This window comes from Prionailurus bengalensis, chromosome A1 (genome assembly GCF_016509475.1).
Source record: "Prionailurus bengalensis isolate Pbe53 chromosome A1, Fcat_Pben_1.1_paternal_pri, whole genome shotgun sequence".
Classification (NCBI taxonomy): Eukaryota; Metazoa; Chordata; class Mammalia; order Carnivora; family Felidae; genus Prionailurus; species Prionailurus bengalensis.
Genome location: NC_057343.1, coordinates 157658190 through 157680899, shown reverse-complemented (window position 1 = coordinate 157680899; position 22710 = coordinate 157658190). Strand labels below are relative to the sequence as shown.

The 22710-nt window shown below is 35.1% G+C and overlaps 1 protein-coding gene across 5 annotated transcripts in view; it reads left to right on the top strand.

Moving 5' to 3' along the window:
* The window catches only part of MCTP1 (multiple C2 and transmembrane domain containing 1), a 531752-nt gene that overhangs the window by 294542 nt on the left and 214500 nt on the right, over nucleotides 1–22710 (top strand). For 4 of the 5 annotated variants that reach the window (XM_043593772.1, XM_043593780.1, XM_043593808.1 and 1 more), the window contains exons 4-6: nucleotides 5388–5467; nucleotides 9408–9519; nucleotides 18764–18802. In XM_043593772.1, the coding sequence (XP_043449707.1) occupies nucleotides 5388–5467; nucleotides 9408–9519; nucleotides 18764–18802 (231 nt within the window). The remainder of the gene's footprint in view (nucleotides 1–5387; nucleotides 5468–9407; nucleotides 9520–18763; nucleotides 18803–22710) is intronic. The other variant, XM_043593790.1, reaches the window with a different exon arrangement.

Sequence of the window (22710 nt, the reverse complement as noted above, 5' to 3'; positions counted from 1 at the left end):
TTCAGCTGAATTGAATTAAATTTTCAATTTTCATTTCACTGACACTATTATTCAAGTTACACAGTGAACACCCAGAGTTATAGTGGAAAAGAGAGAAGTAATATAAAGGGGAAATGGTTGTATAAATTGCTGCTTGTTTGGCCTAATCACAGGCTAAAAATCTGGGTTAGATTGGAGTGCTTTTCTAACTAATAGAAAGGTTTTGATAATTAGGAAGGTGATTCTGTTTGGGATCAGATTACTGTGTCTAAGACTGTCATTTTACCAAAGTTGACATTTCCTTAAATAACTCATATATATCCAGGCTTAAGATTTAAAATTGATGGGATGCCTGGGAGGCTCAGTTGGTTAAGTGTCTGACTTCAGTTCAGGTATGATCTCACAGTTCGTGAGTTCAAGCCCCATGACTGGCTCTGTGTTGACAGCTCAGAGCCTGGAGCCTGCTTTGGATTCTCTCTCTCTCTCTCTCTCTCTCTCTCTCTCTCTCTCTGTCTCTCTCAAAAATAAACATTAAAAATTTTTTTAAAAGATTTAAAATTGAAACATTCTTCAGCATGGTTCAAGTTAAGCACCATATTGCTATCTTATGCCAAATTATTTCTGAGTAGGTTTTAAGGGCCCTAAATGAATGTCATATACCAATGATAGTCACCCCTGGCTGTACATCAGAATTACCATGAAGCTTTTTTTTGTTTTTGTTTTGTGTGTGTGTGTGTGTGTGTGTGTGTGTGTGTAAGAATCCAGATGTTCAAGTGTCTTCCCTACAGACTGATTTAGGGCCTGTATGGTAGAGTACAATCTTCTGTACTTTTGAAACACAATAGGTTATTCTGATGCACTGCTTGGGTAGGGAGGGAGCTATTTTTCTAGACTTACAAATGGAAACAATGTTTGGGCAAAGAACATAGGTTATTGAGTCTTGGGAAGATAGAATCTCTGGTCACATTTTCACTATAATAATAACTACCATTTCTTGAGCACCATGCGAGGCACAAGGCCTACTTTATCTCATGTAATCCTCAAAATACCTGACAAATGACTTTCCTCATCCCCATTACATAGGTGAGTAAGACTTAGAGAGATTTAGGGTTTCCTATGTCCACCCAGTAATTATGCAACATAACTTGTATTTTCTACTAAAGATGACTAATTGCAATGGCCCCAGTTAGGTTTTCTTTTTTCTTTGCGTTACAATGTCAGTCCTACGATTTTGAGTTTAATTATTCTTGTATAGTGAAATGGTTATTTTGAAGCTGCCTGAATATGAAAATGAGTCATGGACATATTTTCTTCATAGAATCTTAGATCCTGGGTCACATTACGTGATCTGGGTCCTGTTCCATATCCTATTCCCATTATGCATCTTTATTCAAAGGCCACTCTCTCTGATTGTTCTCTGAAACATCTTATAAATAGCAGTCCCCATCACTCCCATACCCTGAGATATTTTTCCCCATGGCACTTATCACTACCTGTCATGCATTCATTTATTATCTGCAGCTCCCCTATATGTAAGCCCCAAGAAATCAGAAAATTTTTTCTGTTCACTGCTGTATTTCCAGTGCCTAGGACAATACTTGGCACATTGTAGATGCTAAACAAATATTTCTCACGTAACTGAATGAATAAATACATGAATCATTTGAACTGGCAATTGAAAACTCCACTGAAGTCGTAATTACCTTTGGGCATTCCAGTCATTTGAGCTAACAAATTCCCATTTGTGGGAGCTGAGCTTTCTGTTACTGATTTCCAAGAGCATTTTAGCTGGTGTACTCCCTGATGCAATTTTTCAAGGGAGGCAATTAAATCAAAATGCTAAATAAATTCATTTATTAGAATAAAACATTTTTTGTTCTAAACTCACGTGAGAATGAAGAGAGGTGTTATGGAAACCAAGCAACTTTTATCTAATGTTATCTAAGGTTTCCACCTCTCCCAGGAGATGTGTGAAGGCAAGCATCCCATCTAAACTGTTCACATGTGAATTCACAGTGCTTCCCTCACAGTGGGTACCCAACTCGTATTTGCTAAATTTAAATGTGTTCTATTCTGAACAGAGTATCTTGCACAACTGAATCTGAATCCAACCTCTTCAAAGCCCCAAGTTTTGGGGGCAAGTGACATAAACTTTTTTAGCTTTGGATTCCTTATCTGAAAAATGGAAACAACAATACCCTGTTCACTGAGTTCTATACAACATAAATTTCAGCATCTCCGTAATATGTTTAACAGATAACAGTGCCTAATGGATACTAAATATTGAATAAACATTAATCAGTGTTCACTGTGCTTGTTGTTATTGCAGTGGGAGTACCTTTTCTTTTTTTTTTTTAAGTTTATTTATTTATTGGAGGGGGCAGGGACAGAGAGAGAGGGAGAGAGAAAATCCCAAGCAGACGCCATGCTCAGCACAGAGCCTGACATGGGGCTCAGTCTCACGACCCTCAGATCACTAACCATGAGATCACAACCTGAGCTGATATCAAGAGTTGAACACTTAACTAACTGAGCCACCCAGGTGCCCCAACAGTGGGAGTATCTTTTCCTGTTTTATCTCTTCTCTATGTTCTGTATTTCTGAAACTTTCCCTAAAACAATGCTCCTTCTGACAGGTAGTTTATAGAACTTGGAACCAAGTCGCAAAGCTAATAATTTCATTAATGAATGGATTCTAGTTGTTACATTCTTTCCCATGGTTATGCATTTACTAATGAATAGGAAGAAACTAAAGTAAGCACCTAGCATTAGGACTGGAGGAAAGACTTTCACCGTGAGAGTTAAGAAAGTTCGAATGTTGAATCACCCATTTGGACTGTCTCCTCTAGCCAGTTCACTGGATTCACAGCTCTCCACTTCACATGTATGTGTGTACCCCAGATGTTGGTTGATTATCACTATAGTCCCTAAGAGTTTTAGCTTTAGGGTGATACAATTAGAAGAGATTGCGTAAGAGAAATTTGTTTAATTTTGAGTATAAATTTTATGTTGTAAAATACAGTATTTGTAGCCACTTGCAAACAGTGAGGTGTCCGTTGCCTGAGACGTGGCAGTGTATTCATGTGATATGCCACTGGGCACATGACTAGATCTCAGAGGTGTAATTGATCAAGGAGAATATCTATTACAGGAGCACTGTGCTTTCTATAACAAATGTACTCCTGAAAGGTTGTATGTAAATCAAATGCCTGTGAATTGAATAATTTAGAAGACATTAGGGGAACTTATCACTTAAGTAAATCCCCTTATGACTTCAAACTTAAGAGTCCTTTTGTAATGCAAAGTATTTATCTTCTTATTTAAATATCAATTTTTTTACATATTAAGTTTTTTTTTTAATCAAAGGCTATTAATACTGGAGAAAAACCAAGGATGCAGGCTGCTGTACATATTGTTCCCTTTGCTTCAGGTTTTCTAACTACTGAGCCCAGTTGTGCTAAATTCTCTCAGCCTAATGGATTCTCACATCCTGGAGAGTTCCATGGCCTGGTTGACCTTTTCAAGAGCTGGCTTACTTGTCCATGCTCATTTACTGCAATGTGCAATACAAAGATTTTCTGTTTGAAAAGATCCAGAAGCACAGCTCCAAACTTCATCTACTAGCATCTTTCTTCCATCTTAAAAGCTTTCCCTGAGAACAAACTGAGGGTTGATGGGGGGTGGGAGGGAGGGGAGGGTGGGTGATGGGTATTGAGGAGGGCACCTTTTGGGATGAGCACTGGGTGTTGTATGGAAACCAATTTGACAATAAATTTCATATATTAAAAAAATTAATTAATTAATTAATTAATTTAAAAAAAAAGCTTTCCCTGATCTCTATGATTTTTTTTCAAACGCTGTTCTTTTCTTTACAATACTTACCAACATTTGGAATTACATATCACCTGTGCACTTCCTTGTTTAACATCTGTCTCCTTTACTAAACTGTAAGCAATGATGATGTCAGCTTTGCTCACCCCTGTTTATGCCTAGCATATTGTCTGGTACATAATAAATACTTAATCAATATTGACTGAGGACAGAATGAGTAGGAAAACTAATGAATGGATGGAAGTTAGCCAACTCCCATTTTCTTGGAGTCTTTCGGAAATGGCCCTAATTGATCTAGCTCTGAGCTGTCTCTTCAGCCTTCTTTCCACTCTCCATATTTCTCACTCTGCTTCAACCACACTGACTTCTTGATGACCATTGCTTGTGTTGGTCATTTGGTGTTTCTTCTGCCTGGGAATGATCTTCCCAAACCGGCATAATCCTTCTCATCATTCTGGTCTCTACATGACACACTTCCTGCACGAGGCCTTCCTGGACTCCCTATCTAAAATAGCAGCTTCCAACACACCCCCTTAGACTTTTGTGTCCACAGTGCTCATCACTGAAGTGTATTTATCTATTTGGGTTTGTATACACTGTCTCAGCTCTTAAATGCAGGGTCCAAGAGATCAGGGACAATACTTTTTTATTTATCATAGTATGAATAAGAACCATAAAAGGCACAAAGAAGATACTGGATAAATAAATAGAAACACATTCTCTTTTCCTTTCTGATTGTTGTTGGTAGTTACATTAATATTATTTCCTAGTCTTCCTTGTGATGATAAAAACTAAATTTGACTTAACCTTAATATGACTTTACAAAATTTTTTAATAACAACACTTCAATTTTAACTTATTTGTATATTTCAAAAGACATTGCCCTATAATATCACAGAATTTATCTTCAGTGACCTGAAAAACATGAAGGAATTAGAATCATGTACTCATCACCAAGAGCCCACTATGGAAGACATATTTGTTGAATTTCATACTCACTTATTTTTCCTTCCAGTAATGCTAATATCCCTTCTATAATATGGGGAAAATATTCTAAGCCTGGGTTCCTCAGATTTTTGATGATTTACTATATTTTACTTGATTTTGTTATTCATCTTCCTTAAAGTTCTATTTGATATAAATAACAATTTTAAGTAAAAAATGCAATTTCCTTTGAATATTTTGTGAGACCCTAACATTTCAAACAAAGAAAATTTTTTTGAAGTTTATTTATTTATTTTGAGAGAGACTGAGCACTAGCTGGGTAGGGGCAGAGAGAGAGAGAGAGTGAGAGTGAGAGAAAGGGAATCCGAAGCAAGTTCTATAGAGTCAGTGCAAAGCCTAATGTGGAGCTCAAACTCACAAAACCATAAGATTGCGGCCTGAACTGAAATCGAGTCAGACGCTTAATCAACTGAGCCACCAAGGTGCCCCTCAAACAAAGAAATTTGTAAAAATATTAGGAAGTTTCACTATTTTTGATGACACAGACAACCAATATTTTATAGTCAAGATATTTTCATTGAAAGCTATATTGTAATTATTTCTAATAATGCTTTGTCTCTTTGGCTTCTCAGGTATTTGACTATGATTTTGGACTACAGGATGACTTTATGGGCTCAGCCTTTCTGGATCTCACACAACTGGAGTTAAACAGGTAACTTTTGAGCCACTGTTATATCACTGCCTCTTGTTGTGAAGCTGGGCCTGTATAAATAGAGTGACAGCCGATCTGGGTTCTAGACACTGTTCTCTCATTTATTGTTGTGAGCTGTCATGCTAGCCAGCCTTTTTCAAGTGCATCTTTTTTATCTACCCAGTGGAAATAATAGCATCTTCCTTGATTGTCTTAAACAACAACAGTTATTTGGAAGAAAAATTCTAGGACACCTGATCTGTCCCCCAGCACTGTACTAAGCACCAGCAATCTAGAGATAAAAGACAAATTCCTTACTTCCATGTTGCTGAAATGGTTGTAGTGGGACATAAAGTAGATTATGCATGTAAATAGAAATGACTAGTTTAAGAATCAGGCTACCATACAGGAAATAAAACATGTATGTACTTTATGTCAAAAACAGCTACTTTCTTATCACCTAAGCCCAAAGACAGTCTAATTTTGCGATCACTGGTGATCCTAGTTACTCAGGAGTGCCTCAAACATGAAGAAAGATTAGTTGTATTCCCTCAGTCACATTAGTTTATCATTGCTTGACTAGTTGTAAAGCTATAGAATTATTATTAGTATTAGTCATACCTGGCACCTAATTATGGGCTTATATTTTTTTAAAATGCACTTCAACTGGAAGCTAAGAATTGATTAATACTACAGAAGGAAAAAAATATGTTTTAAAAGGGTCAAGCAGTACTGGGATAGGTTGCAAACGAAGCTGTGAGATCTTCTTTGATGGTTTTAAGGTGTTTTATGTGATCATGTACGTGATGTGGCAGGAGCAGTGGAAAACAGGGGAGCAGAGAAATGGGCCAGATCGCTACTTTATATTTTAAATGCAAATTAAACAGAAATAATAGAACCCCCGTATGTATCATAGTCAGCTAAGCTTGAGCACACTGGCAGCTTCTTGGTCTTCCAAAAGCCATTTTTGCCATGGACTGGACCAAAGAGCAGACTTTTCTGGACTTCCGGCACGTCCTCTATTCCAGTCAAGAGGTTAGCACAGGCTGACCTAATGATAGAATGTGGGTGATTGCCGGCCTCCCACTCACCACAGTGGAAGGATGTTTCCTACATAGTGGTGTTGTTGTTTTTAAGTTTATTTATTTATTTTGAGAGAGAGAGCTCACACGCAAGAGTGAGTGGGGGAGGGGCAGAGAGAGGTAGGGAGAGAGAATCCTAAGCAGGCTCCATGCTGTCAACACAGAGCCTGTGACAGGGACTCTATCTTACAAACTGACATCATGACCTGAGTGGAAATCAAGAGGCAGATACTTAACGAAGCTCCCCAGGCGCCCCATCCAAGATAGTGTTTTATGTCATCCGTTACCATGAAGACTGAGCTCCAGCTCAATGGGCTGTGGTGTTCTATGAAGGCCACAACTATTTTCTGTATAGATTTCTGCTAAAGGATATGCAAACTGCTGTATTTAATCACAGAGCATAAATCTCTCTTTTTCCCTATTAAAGATAAATCATTGATGAAAAATAACCTTAAATGGAAAAATATGGGATGATTAAGAAAATAAAAAGACATTTATCCAAGCATTTGGTGTTTATTTTGCCACTTTACTTAGTTTATGTATTTAATCATTCCTTCCTCCCAAAACTAGGTAAACACCAAATTACTACTTTTTAAAACCACATGATGGTGTATGCCATTACATTCTGTGTATAAATCAATAGTCCCTAGGTGTAGATAAATGGATAATAATATTAGCCATATAAATACTTATGCTATTCTGTAATGCATTAAAGTTTTACTTTGAGAGAAAATCATCATCATCAGCATCATCAAGCAATTGAAAATGTTCTTAAATCTTTATCATGTAATCATTATAAAAATATAATAAGTTTTCTTTTAATTTTATATGTACTCATTATAGGAAAATGAACCAAATCAAATTGTAACTCCATATAAAAACATGTATCTATGTATAGTATTTACATACATTCTATAATGCTTAACATGAATTTGTTAAAATGAAAGGAACAAGTTGTTGCTGTCAAACCACGGTGAGTAGTTGTAACTAAATTGATATTGGAGCCATTTGTATCACGACTGTTATAACATGTATATTATCAATCTGACTAATTTTTCATGTTTCAGTTAAAACCTCTGACACTGGGGAGCACCTGGGTGGCTCAGCCAGTTAAGTATTTGACTCGTGATCTCAGGGTTGTGAGTTTAAGCCCCGTGTTGAACTCCATGCTGGGCGTGAAGCCTCCTTAAAAACAAACAAAGAAACAAAAAAACCTCTGGCATTGGAAAACAGTTCATCTTTTTCATAACATTATTCCTTGACTTTAAGCATCATGTAAAAGTTTCCTACTATTATAATACCTTAGCCTTAAAATGTATCTTTGGTTCGGGAGCCTGGGTGGTTCAGTTGGTTAGGCGACTGACTTGAGCTCAGGTCATGACCTCACAGTGAGTTTGAGACCCAAGTCGGGCTATGTGCTGACAGCTCAGAGCCTGGAGCCTGCTTCAGATTCTGTGTCTCCCCTCTCTCTACCCCTCCCCTGCTCTCTCTCTCTCTGTCTCTCAATAATAAATAAATGTTAAAAAAAATTTTTTTTTTAAGTATCTTTGGTTCTCAATCCTGGTTGTATGGGAAAATCACTTAGAGAGCTTCATAAACAATATAAATTTCCAGACCCAACCTTGATCTATAGAACCAGGGTCATCATGGGTAGAATTAAGGAATATATACTTTTTTAAAGCTTCCCAGTGGATTCTTATATGCAGCCAGGATTGAAAATTCTTATTTGGACCAGCTTTCCCCACCAAGCCCTCTCCCCAGTACTAGATTCCAACTATAGCATTTACTAATTATTAAGCTCCCTAAAGATAATGATATTATCACTGATCTTAACCTCTGGTTTTTACCCAAGATTTAGCACAGTGTGTGGTATTTCATATGTGTTTAATATATGTTTTGTGAATGAAATGAATAAGTGACTGAGCAAGTAAGGGAACGTTCCTAATTTGCCAACATTTAAAGATTCAGGTTTTGTGTCAAATATTCCACAATCCCTTAGGTTTATTGGGGGGTAGAGGGGCATGAACTCCTATTTGTTCAACAAAATGAACCAAATCAAATTATATATCAAACATATATGTATATATATAGTATATGCATATACACTGTAATGCTTAACATGCATTTGTTAAAATTGAAATATATGTTTAATTGAGATATGGAAATAAGATATTACCTACACATTGTCAGTTCAATGTGTGGTTGGCATTATTTTCTAAAATTATTCTGGGTAATACTGAGTAATTCATAATCTCTTCTTCAGACATACTTAATTCTAAAGCCTTCTAAGTATTCACCAACTTGACCAAGTAGTGGTTTCCTTGTGTTTCTGAATCTAAAAATTGTTTAGGCATAGGTTTAAACAGCCAAAAAAATATAGTAGCATTATTGTAAACAATGGACTCTGTTAAAAATAATTACACAATAAAGAAATATGTCTATGATGCATATAAGGCAAATTATGTATTATCTTTTCCTCTTTTACCACTCATCTCTTTATTCTAAATCATGTAGTGGTCTGTAAATGACCCTCATTTACTTGTTGGACTCAAATTTATAGAAAATATCTGGCTTTCTGTGTGTTTAGAGATTATAAAGAAGGTACTTGTACATTTCTCTATACTTTTATAGTTTCTTAGCTTTCTAGAACCACAGAAAGGACTGAGACTTACACAGTGAATCCAAGTACACCCAGTTGGTCCACGATTTATTGGATAAGAGTGCATTAATGATATTTTAATAACAACAGAAATTGGACCAGGAAAGTAAAAGAAAACAAAATTTATTTTCTTCTTAAAAATAATAAATTGTCAATATAAAATATATTTTTGGCTTATATATTTAATGATGGTTTACAATCTTAATATTGTATATCATAGGCCCACAGATGTGACCCTAACACTGAAAGATCCTCATTATCCTGACCACTACCTTGGAATCATTTTGCTGTCCGTCATCCTTACCCCTAAAGAAGGAGAACACAGGGATGTGGTAAGTTCCCCCACAGCCTAGGAGGAGTGCTTTCTTGTTATCACTTGGTGGAATGTCATGAGCCTTCTTTGAATCCAGAGGTGATAATAAAAAGAAGCAGCATATGAAAATCTGGCCTGTTCTTTGTTTCTGTAAGTATCCTAGGTATCGCTAGTCCCTGTGTATTATATCTTTTGAATTCAAATTTCCTGTTCTGTGCTCCAGATCAGAACCTCTTGTGGCAAATAAGGGACACGTTTGCATCTTTTATTATAATTTCATTTCCCAATTTCAGACATGTTATATTGTAGACAAATGGTAGTATTCATTCAGGGAATACATTTGCTACTGAACTGAGTATTTGGAATTCCGTACCGAGGTATCCAGACCCTGATGTTTTGACTGTATTGTCATCCGTACCACCACAAAGAAAATGAGGTGAAATTATAATAGAGTTTCTGCTTTCTGGTATTTGTTTGCTGAATGATAAGTGAATACTCTTCATCTTCTTGATGGGTTTCCATATAGCTGTTACCCATTTTCCAGCACTGGCTGTCTGTACTTCCTTGCACACCATGCTGCAGTGAGAAACTTACAAGGGAGACAGAGGAGCCAATTACTCCAGCATGTTGAAGTGACATTAAAAAATATCAGGTGTGACCTGCATCAGTATGCTGGCCAATGCACTTTCTGCCACAGTTTACCGGAGAGTCCTCATTAGACTCAATGTGCTTTCATGTACCGGGAGCTGCTCTCACAAGTTTTGATTATAACACATTTTAGGAGTAGACATAACTATTTGGGCAAGTTCACATACCCTCCTTTAGCAATGTATGTATTGCTGTCTTCAAATAATGCATGATTAAAGTTGGTTTATGTTGTCTGCCAGAAAGGTATTCTTGACATTTTTTCAGGAGACTATAGATTAAAATAGTGAATCCCAACTTCAAATTTGGAAGTGTTTTAAACTCATTGGAAAACTCACCCTTTTCAACAAGTATTTTGCTCTACCCTTTTAAAAAAGTAAACAGTGAGCACACATTTTCATACGCTGTGTTTGCTAAGTATGATTTAAGTATCCATACTTAATTCAGTGAGAAGTACATTTCTCTTTCCAACAAGGACTACCAGATACCTACTGTGAGAAGTTAACACAGTAAAAAAAAAAAGTGTGTAAGTGTGCATATGCACAGGCCCATGTGTGCAAAAGGAAGGGTAGGTGAGGACTTTTTTTTTTTTTAACAGAGAATATTTAGAAATAGAAACCCATCATTGTAGAAATCGCCAATTCAGAATACTTTATTTCACCTAGTGGAAGCCAAGGAGTATATCCTAGCTGGCTAATCCATACACAGGAATAAATTGTAAGTGTTTATTTATTGCTTTATTCAAATAATGCTAGTACTGACCAAACCTACTATAAGCCAGGTCCTATGCTAAACCCATAGGATACTATAGAACTTATATCCAGTGGAGAACTCAGGGATCAAATCATTAGTGAAGGAAATTTAAAATGACAACTGTATTGAGTGCCATGAAAGAGAGGTACATGTTGCTGTTAAGAGGGAATGTAGTAGAATTTGTTCTAGTTAAGGTAGCAGGAATTCTCTAAGGAAGCCAAATGAGACCTGAGGTCTGAGGTGTGAATAGGAGTTAATAAAGCAAAAACCAGGAAGAGAGAAGATATTTCAAGCAGAGGAAACAGCACATGCAAAGGCCCTATGCTGCACTCCAGTAATTGAAAAAGTACTGGAGCTCAGAAAAGATGTACGCAGAGGAGAGTGTGGGAGATCATGGTGCATGACGACAGCGGACAGGAGATGCCCAGACCATGTAAGGACTGTTGGCCATGTTAAGGTTTGTGGTGATTCTCCAAGAGTCTATGAATAGGAAGTGGCATAATCATATTTGCTTTTTGAAAATAGCTGTGTGGCTGCATTGTGGAAAACAGATGGAAGAATGAGAACAGATACTTGGAGACCAAATAGGACTAATTATTTCATAAATCCTGGGGGAAGATGATGGAGGTTTGGATTAGCATTATCAGAGATAGAGATGGAAAGAAATCAGCAAGTTTACTGGTGAGAGGTAAAATCAACAAAATTTAGTGATAGAATATTCTTGTTTGGGGTTCTTTATTATTTTCATGAGGAACAGCACTTCATAAATGAAAATACCTAAGTGTCTGAGGTCATATATATCCCAAATTATTCGACTGGCAATATTATTGGAAGTTAGAATGATATGGTGGCTGGTTTAGTTATTTGGGTGATTTGATGATGGAGTGTCTGCTGAATTTTTGCATAAAAGGAATATTTATTAAGTGCTCTAACATCAAACTGACGGTTTGAGAGATCAAGCTAGTACCGAGAGACCTTATGGTGAAGCTGCTGAATTGCTCTAAACTGCACAGAAATGAGTGTCAGCACAGGCAAAATGGTCCCAACATTATTTTTTCTTTAACATTTCTTGTAAAAATCTTCCAGTCTCCGTAGCTGCTCAAATTTATTATTTCAGTTCAATGTCCATTTAGACAAATATCATTTAAAGGTATTACAGTGCCTGATTATTGATCATCAGTGATTTATCACACATGAATGGGAAGAGAACAGGTGGGTTACATGAAGCAGTTGCTCGTCAAAAATATGGTATGATTCATCTTTTCTTCCTTTTCCATTTTCCTCATTGTACCTTTCCAGCCCCCTTCACCCTTAACACAAAGAGCCTTCCCTGAAATCTTTGTGCCATTTTCTTGATTCAAATCCCTGCCTTTTGCTACTCCAGCTTTTTGAAAGAAATCCTTTACTGCCAAGTATTGTTCATGCACTGCCTTACTTCATGCCCTTGCCTTCAGAGTTCCAAATAGCACTGAATTCATTCTGCTGTGGCCAGTGAAAAATGATGTCTTCTCCCCTCCCATACTAACATTGACTTTCACCTGAGAATCAAGTAGCTTAGCTAGGGCTCAGTGCCTCAGGAAAGCACAACCTGTTGCAGCCTGTATCAGAGCCAGCTTCTGGCTGGTGACCACAATGACCTCAGTCATACCTGAGGAATGGAGACAAGGGTGTCATTATCCAGGTGTCAGGTTGACTGTACTTGCTCTTCCTTGTGGGTGTGATTAACAGCTGGGAGCATGGGAGTGGTTGCAGAGAAGCCAGGGTAATTCTGGTGGTATCCCCAGTATCCTGGCTAGTCTGATGTCCTAGATTTGAATCAGGGTTTCTAAGCATGTGCTTACAGGATGAAAATTTCTAACAAAGACATAAATTTGCTTCTGTTTGCTTGCTTGTTTTGGTCTATATAACAATTGTATAGCTATTTTATTAAGATCTCTAAGACTGTTAAGCAACACTAATATGAGATTTTGAAACTCTGAACAAGGACCATTTGTTGGCTGGGCAGGGTTCAAAAAACATTTATTGACTCTATAAGCATTGTGCCAGGTTCTATAATGTCTTCTTTATCCTTCTTCTAAGTGTTCAGTGACATGTGTTTATTTCTCTAATTAAATGGAAACTCCTGATGAGGGACTTTAAAGCTCTCCAATGAGCACCATATGTTCTGTCACTGGTAACCTCTGCCCCAGCCATACAAACTCTGGCAGATCTCACCTTCTCTCGAGTCCAGGCTTTCTTCACTGTCATTTGCCCTACCTAAATTACTTCCCATCAACTCCATTCTCTATCCTATCACTTCTGGTTAAAAAAAAAGTATATATAAATTATTGCTTCTGATGATCTTTTTTTTTGACGACTGCATTCAAAACCTAGTCGAGCTTTCTGTACCTAGTGGCTGTTCAATGAGTTGCAGATGAAATTCTATGAGGATTTGAAGGGATACTTCAAAGGTCCAGGGAAAGGTATTTTAAGATTTTTTTTTCTTACTTCAGTATTTAAATCCCTGAGATTGTCACAAACAGTACTAAATAATTATTTAATTTCCTTTTGCATTCTTAAAATTAGTACATTAATGATAATCTGCTTAAAATCAGTCTGTGTTGCTCTATGAAGATATTAATAACAATGCATTAGAAGCATGTCACTGTATTTTTCTTTTTGTCACATGTCTAGTATTACTCCAATATATTTTCCTGGAATATAATTGAAGTTTTTTAGTTAAAAAAAATCATGGATCCAATGTATGTTCAACTTGAATATTTGTATGCTTGAAATATATATTATATTGCTTCAGTGAAAGTGCTATTGTGAAATTTACAAATTATCCAGGAACAAATCTTATTTAGAAAAATTCAAACTCAAAATATAGCATACCAGAAATCAGTTACTAAATGCCTCACAATTCCATATAATATCTAGCATAATATATAGGGAAGGAATAGAGGATGATTTTTGCATTGATCCTCACACAGCAAAATTTTAAAAGTTCTGTTCTCTTTGATTATTAGCACAGAAGTCATCTATTTTAAGCTTTTGGGATTTAAGATTTTAGTCTAAGAATTCCATATTTATTCTTATGCCTATATTTATAAAACTTTGCTAAATATATGTGTTAAAATAGAGAATGGAAGACAGGAGTTTTCAAGAGCCACTAACAAATAAGGTCTAACAATCAAATAGGAAGTAGAACATTAATGTTAAGAAAATGCTATCAAAAGTAGGAATAAATTAAGTGTAAATACAGAGTACTTAGCATCAAAAAGTGCCAAAGTTTCTAAATCAGTTATCTTGCAAGTTTTTTATACACTGTTAATACTGACACTACATTCCATGAATAATGCAGTTGGGATGATTTCTCCTTGTGTGGATTGCCAGTTCTGGAAATCAGTAAAACTGAAGAATGAGTTGAAAATCCTACCAGCCTACTGAATCTACTAAAGCCTCTAAAACATGCGGTGTCTAATTACAGCAATTTGAGGAGTATAGTATGAGTAATAGCAAAAGTATTTCAAAATTGCTTATATTAAAATCTTGTCCATTGAGTTCATCATTGAGTCTTTTAAAAAAATATCAGATGTGAACAGATTTATATACATTTTTTTTTTAAGTTTCCAGCATTGTGTGTATGAGAAACCAAAATCTTCGTGGGGGGCAGGGGCATGCTGATGAATTGCATGATACAACTGTCATTTCTGTTTCGAATGCATGTCTTGTTTTTGAGCCTACGAAAGTCTGTAGCGCATACATGTGTGTCCTGTATATGGTATTTTGGTCTGATAGTGTGTTTGAGTTCTTTCTGGCTCTTTTTCTAGCAGAGTTCAATCCACAGCTTTCTTCATTGGAGAATTTGTGAAATAAAAGTGAGTTAATTTGTGTTACACACTCCTAGACCTACAAATTGCTTGGCTAAAGCTAAAAAATAGAAGATTATAAGAAACATATGAATTGACTCTTTGGCGAATTAAATTTTTTTTTTCATGATGGTTTATTTTGCTAATTTTTCTGAATTATTTTCATAGCTAACATTTTTTAAAAAACACTTTTAAAAAGTTTAATGTTTTATAAGATGTATACACTATATTGTCTAGCTATTCTGTGATTATTTTTTATATCTATGGTAACCATGTAATTGCCTGAAAAATATCACTACAACAAAAAATAAAAGCAAAAAATGGATTGAGATTGTAGAATCTCATAAAAACATAATCAGTTCTGCAGCTCTATCACAGGCCATATTTTTATGTTACTTAATTCTTTCACTGGCTTCAAAGAAAGTTGAGATGTTAATGAAGAATTTTGATGATCCTATAATAATATTAGATAATGATGCATTCAAAAACAAAATTCATATGTTTCTCAGCTTAAGATCATAGAGCAAAAAATAAATCTTATTTTTCTATAATTTGCTTTATCTCCTATCTTTAACATTCCCCAATCTTTCTTCTCTAACATGTCTCATAATTTAATAGTATGTTTGTTAAATTCACTTTTTTAAAACTTTTCTCCTGTTTTCAGCTTCATTGAATCTAGCTTAACCCAAATATCTAAAAAGAAAAAGAAACTTAGGAGTAGGATGCTAAAACACATTGTTTATCCAGTTGGCTTGGCTCAAGAAGCAGAAATTTTGTTCTAAAATCCAGGGACCATTTTATTTCACCATACACTAAAATAAACTCAAAATGGATTAAAATCTAAATATGAGACCTGAAACCATAAAAATCCTTGAAGAGGGCATAGGCAGTAATGGCTCTGATGTCCGCCGTAGCAGCATTTTTCTAGATATGTCTCCCAAGCCAAGGGAAATAAAAGCAAAAATAAGCCATTGGGTCTACATCAAAATAAAAAGTTTCTGCACAGCAAAGGAAACAATAAAACTAAAGACAGTCTATGGAATGAGAGAAGATATTTGAAAATGACACATCCTATAAAGGGCTAGTATCCAAAATATGTAAAGAACTCAACACCCAAAAAGGAAATAATCCAATTAAAAAATGGACAGGAGACATGAACAGACATTTCTCCAAAGAAGACATACAGATGGCCAACAGACACATGGAAAGATGCTCAACATCACTCATCATCAGGGAAATACAAATCAAAACTATAATAAGATATCACCTCACACCTGTAAGAATGGCTAAAATCAAAAACTCCAGAAACAAGCATTGGTGAGAATATGCAGAAAAAGGAAGCCTCTTGCACTGTTGGGAACGCAGTGCAGCCACTGTGGAAAACAGTTTTGAGGTTCCTGAAAAAGTTAAAAATAGAACTACCCTATGATCCAGTAATCATGTTGCTGGGTATTTACCCAAAAAATACAAAAGCACTAATTCAAAGGGATACGTGAACCCCTTGTTTATAGCAGCCTTATTTACAATAGCCAAATTATGGAAGCAGCCCAAGTGTCCATTGATTGATGAATGGATAAAGAAGATGTTGTATATATATGCACAATGGAATATTACTCAGCCATAAAAAAGAATGAAATCTTGCCATTTGTAACAACACAGTTAGGGCTACAGAGTGTAATGCTTAGCAAAATTAGTCAGTCAGAGAAAGGTAAATACCACATGACCTCACTCACATGGGAAATTTAAGAAACAACACAAATGAGCAAAGAAAGAGAGAGAAAGGAACCAAGAAACACTCTTAACTGTAGAGAACAAACTGATAGTTACCAGAGGGGAGGTGGGTAGGGGATGGATGAAATAAAGAATGGGGATTAAAGAGTACACTTACCATGATGAATTAATTAATTAATAATTTTAAAAATCTAGGCACATTTTGGGGGTCACTGGATCTAATAATAGAATTCTAGAAACCAAATCAGGAAAGTAATGAATTTGTTCCCACAACTGCCAAATATTGCATATTTATACTTTGGGAAATCGTTAACTTTTTGTTTGTATCAGTGTCCCAGTCTGAAAAACGATACCTTGCAGTCTATTTGTAAAGCCAATTTTGAGAGACAGAAAAAATACAAACCCTATAGTTTGCTTTACATCATGAGGATTTATTTTATGCCGTGGCTCTGAGTCAAGGGATGTGGTTTTGAGCAGCAGTAGTAAATCTGTGTAATACTGAATAGTGTTGCCTTGAGATTCAACTCTTCCTCCTGTTCTTAGCTCCTTTTTCACAGTATACCATTTCTTACAGAATGGAATTTTAGGAGATCCGTAGAAACTAGATGATGATAATAAATGGCCATGAGTTACAAGATTTTGCTTATTTATTTATTTATTTATCTTAATTATTCTCACTTGATTTGACTGAAAACATTGTCTCTAGGAATTATCATTCTCTGTTCACTGAAACTCTGCTTTCTCAGAAAGTTGAAGATTTATTGTCTGACTCCCAGTGGTGGAGGTTTTGTTAATATGGCATGCCACAAAAGTATTTGGTTTCCAATTGCCTTTTAGTGATGATGGAGAAGGTGTGGTGGAGGTGGTGGTGGGAGTGATGATGATGATGATGATGATGATGATGACAATAACTCACTTAAGATCAATAACAAACATTTATTACATGGCCACTGTATGGACACCTCCACAACCCAATGGTAGGTTTGGTTGCTTCAAAATAAATTGCACGTTAGTACTTAGAAAACATATAAAATATTTCTATAATAGTATTTGATAATAATGCTTTGCCGTTTCCTGGCCCCATTCAAAATAAAATAGGGAATTATTGTAACCTTAGGAAATCCACTAGTCTTCCATATTTTGGTCAATATTTAACACAGGGGATATATAGGGAAAATATAACCTATAAAAGCACTATCTACAAAGAAGAAAAATGAATCCTTATCTTTGACAATTTCATGTTTTTCTCTTTTCCTGTCCTAGAACCTTCACATAATTCTATTGTCTTGGTTTAGGCCAAAGGTTGTCTTCTATACGACTTAATCTTTTATTAAAATTTTCTTTTGTATTTTTGTGATTTATGAGTGGTTTTTGAAATGGTCCTGCTTTATAGTGAATTCTGCTGAAGGAGATACAGTTGTTAAAGGTACCAGTGTGCCTCCTTAATATACAAATATGACAAGCACTTCAAAAGGTATATTCTTTCTCCAAATATTCCCTATTCTCCACTTCATAAGCATTAAAGATAATGATAAAGCTAAGAGAGGGTAAAGAGGTTAATCAGGAAGTTAATACCACAGTGTTCACTGAGAAAAATTTAAAACTGGGGAGTAAATAAAATATCTTTGGATTTTTATGACTTACTTTATTTAAGAGACCACTGATCTTGGGCACTCATTACAAATTTCCATTAACCTTAAATAAAACTTGTAGCCATAAATACTTTTTACTATGGCACACACAGACAAAAAAAAAACTAATTTAAAGGATATGTTATGGCTAAACATTTAGCAGGAAGATCTACTAATGTAGCATTTTTCACATTTGAAAGCATTTTCACATTTGAAAGATTAATTGGAAGCAGAGACAATTCTAAGATGCCACCAAAGCAACAGGCTTTTGAACATGTTTGAAGAGACAAGTTACCTGGTCGAGTCAGTACATCCTCAACCTCCAGCACCAAAAGGAACCGTTGCCAATCATGAGATGCAATATTTTTTTTCCCAGCCAATAATAAGATATTTCAAATTTTCCATTCTATTTAAAAAATACCGTCTCATTTCTTTATACAAAAGAATAAAGCAAATGAACTCTCACCAGAAAGACTGCTTGAATGTTAAAGGTGCTTCTTCTAGCTGTGTGTACGTGATGAAAACAATTTTGTCTTGTATACTGGTTGCTGGAAACTGCTGTTTAAATGTTAAGCTTCCTCTAGAAAACAATTGGCTGCCCTATTCCGTACTTGAGTGATAAGATAATGAAAATGCTTTATTTCATTTACAGACAATGCTAATGAGGAAGAGTTGGAAAAGATCAAGTAAGGTAATGGCTTAGCATGTGATCTTTCAGCTTTTCTTGTTGAGAAGAACTATCAGCTGCATTTCCAAATCTCTCTCATACCTCTTCAAACTGTACTACAGGATTTCATCACCCTTGTTCTTTTTTTCCCATAACTTTAAGTAAATCACGTGATGCTTTTTTTAAGTAACTAGAAATCACACTGATCAATCACATCCACATCATCCTCTTGCTAATGCCTGGTCACTTCTCAGCATCTGGTTTCTGTTGTGTGTGCCACAGGGTCTAGAAAATGTCTTTGCTCCCGATCAGGAATAAAATGATGGGGTTAGGGTAGGGACCACTCCAGAGAGAAGGAAGATCCATGTAACTCACTGTCTCTGTTCACTGAAAACTAAAAGTGAAGCTTTCTAAACTCAAAAATTCCTCTAGGGCTACATCTGTGGAGCCTGTAATGAGAAGAGTTTTCCATCATTGCCTCTTCTCACTTCAAGAAACAAATGACTCCTGGGAGTGAGAAGAGTTTATGGTTCCTGTAACTTACAAAGTCCTTGCTCTTCTTATAACTTGTAAAGTATCTAAGATACAAACTAAACTCTGTATTTGTTGAGTGGTGGTACCACTCTTGGACACAAATAAATATCAAGATGAAACTGAAATTACTCCTTGAAATAAAGGGATTTTATTTCTAAAGATCTTTGTTCAAATTTCCATTTAAAAAGTCAGCACTCATTTTTAAGTGTGAGTAATTTTTTTAGACCCTGGAACATGACAATCTTTTTTTTTTTTTTCATTCTGATTGAATCATGCTATTACTTAAATTTGTCTTTAATTTTATCATTTTTATTACTGTGAATTAAGAAAATATTTACATCAAGATGTTTTTGTATTTATGGTAATGTATTAATTTGCTATAACAAGTACTTCTTACTGTACAGTTTCTTCTCAATTCTTATAGTATTCATGCCAGAAAGATAACTTGGCTCACAAAAAGGTCAGGGCTACATTAAAAATCACCATTACATTTTAATAAGGTGAAAACCATTTACTAAAGAAAGTTGCTGAATATTTCTGACTTAGTATTCACTGTGTTTTTTATTGACCAAAATAAAGTTTCAAAAAGTCTTAAAGAAATATTTGCACTGTTCATGTTGGTATTACATATTTTTTGTAATTATACTTCAAAATTAGTATTCTATAAAAACATATATTTTTTGAAAGCTGCGTAATTTGGCTTTCCTTATTCTGTGTCTACATTATGACACAGCTGGGTAAAAACGTTGTAATTCATTAATATATATCAATATTTCCTGTTCCAGATGCAGTTAAGGTGTAATGCTAGAGCAGGATATTATATAGTAGTTAGTATTAATTAGCAAGAATGATGCATTTATTGTAGTATAAAAGAAAGAATAAATATAAAGATTCTTCTTTAAATAACTTATTTAATTTATATTTAAATTTAATTTGAATAATTAAGTAAATATAAATCTGCATCTTTTACTTTGGTCTACAAAAAATTAAAAAAGACTAATAAACATCTCTTCAACACTATTGTTACTTCTAACATTCTGAAAGTTCTAATTTATTATTAATAATTCATTTGTGCATTCAGACTGGCTTGCCATTTTTCTGGCTTGCCATTGAAGATACAGAATTCCCTGTGTCTAGCTTTGCATTTACTGGGGTAGTTGGCAGATTATTTTTAGTTCAAATGGTAATATGGCTTTGGGGTTTTTAGCCTAAGGGATTTTCCATTTTATAAAATTTATTGGGGATATTGAGTGCTGAGTAAAGGAAAATCAGTTCACTCATTTGCTTTTTTTTCTATGAGAACATACTGAACACCTGTTAATTCATTCAATCATCACTGTCCCCTGAAACATTTGTCATATTCATCCACATTAGTGTTTAAAAACAAGGTGTTAAGTTCAAAATCAAGGGAAAGTTTGTAACTTCATTTACCACACAATCCATGGTCCTTCACACACACTGAAACTGCTTCCCCAGCTCCTTCCTTCAGGAATTGATGGAGGAAGAATGATGTTCAAGCAAATTGTGCTTCCCAAGAAACTAAGGGATAAGTGGCTGTACCATGTAGCTTTATGTACTATCATGTTACTGTTTTGTGGAAATGTATCCCTTTTCTAATTATTTCAGTCTTCTCCTTCAAGACCCTGTGTCTAAGATTTTTTTTCCTCTTTTGTTTTTTGTAAAAGGATATAATTTATTTGCCTTACAGTCAAATACAAGTATTTTACCTTTGATACAACTTCGCTCAAAGTCAAAGGTGAATTTTTCATATGAACAGGTCATTTTTTTCTTTGGAATCTTGACTTGTGAGAATGAGGTCTCCTGCTTCTCTGGAGCAGGACTGTTATGTGCAGTCTGTGTGTGGGTACCAACGGTGATTATAAAATCTGAGAATTATGAACTCTGTGGCAAAGACTTAAATACAGTCTGATAATGTTGCTAGACATTCTCTAGTATGGAGTTTTTCTTCCTCTTCTTGTTTGTTTTGTTTTGTTTTGTTTTGTTTTCAGAAGTGACGTAATCATGGAAAGGGAAAACTAAATTGACATAGTTATGTTTTAAATATGCACATCCCCCCCCCCGCCCCCCGCGTATGTAAGTGTATCAGCTCATGGGGTTTCCTGTTACTTAAATATCGGTTCATCATGTTCGTCATCTTGTCAATAATTGATTCTTTCAATGGAAATCATATTATTTGTGGTACTTTTATAATGTGGAATTGTATGTACTATTGAAAATAACTGAACAGCCAACTTGAGGGCAGGGAATTATAATTGCTGTTCAGGACTGACTTCCATATAATTTAGAGTAATTGTGTTACCATCTAACAAGTAGGAAAATAAATACACCTAAACTTGCCTCTGACAAGCAAGAATGATACATGTTGTATTTGAACGGTATGTTAACCAGGAAATAATTATGAATTTCTTCATAGCTCCTCTTCTGGGAATGATAACATCTTTTAAAACTCTCATTCCGGTTTTCCACAAGCATACTTTCCATCTTGCACATTTGTAATCCCGCCTCACACTCAGCTGTTAAAGAAAAATGTTATTTTCAGAAGAAAGGGATCAGTGTCTCCCTAAACTTGGGCAACTGAATAATTATCTTGGTCAAAGAGTTATACTTACATGACAAAATGCATTTTGGCAGAAAAATGGTAATGCTTTGAATTATTGCAATATTTTATTCTTTAGAAGAAGCTTATCATTGATAATTTATTCTAAGGTTAAATTATTCAGCAAGAAAATTTCATGAGCTCAGAAGAGAAGATGTATATGTGTTTTGTGAATAAATTTTGTGGGGTCAGACAAAAAATAGAAAAAAATAATGAAATAATTGCCTGTCAGACCGACAATAAGCAGAAATGATTTTACCCTACATTGTGTGTATGTGTGTGTGTGTGTGTGTGTGTGTATTTTAATGTAGAAGAATTAGTTTATCGATGAGTGTGATAATAAACTTATGTACTTTCAATAAATCGCTTTAATTACATGAGACATAACCATTCTGATAATATAAAGATATACACACTGCAATTCATATTCTCAACAATAACAGTTTAGAAATCTTTTAAGAAGAGATAGTCCTTTGAATAATATAATATGGACTTTGTGATCATGTCTCATTAGCATATCTTCTGTTACTTGATGGCTTATTTTTTTAGTAATATATCTTTTTTATAAAGATTTTATTATAATCACTTAGCATAATTTTAATGAACTATAAAACACTTTATTCACTGGTGAATGAAACAATTTCTAATAAGACTTTTGGCAAGGATATTGTTAATTTAAACTAGAGAACACTTTCCACTCTAAGTCTGCAGGGCGTAGTTAAACCTGACACCTTGGATGACACATTAAAAATGCATCAGTGAAAACCTCTAAGTGCTTTAA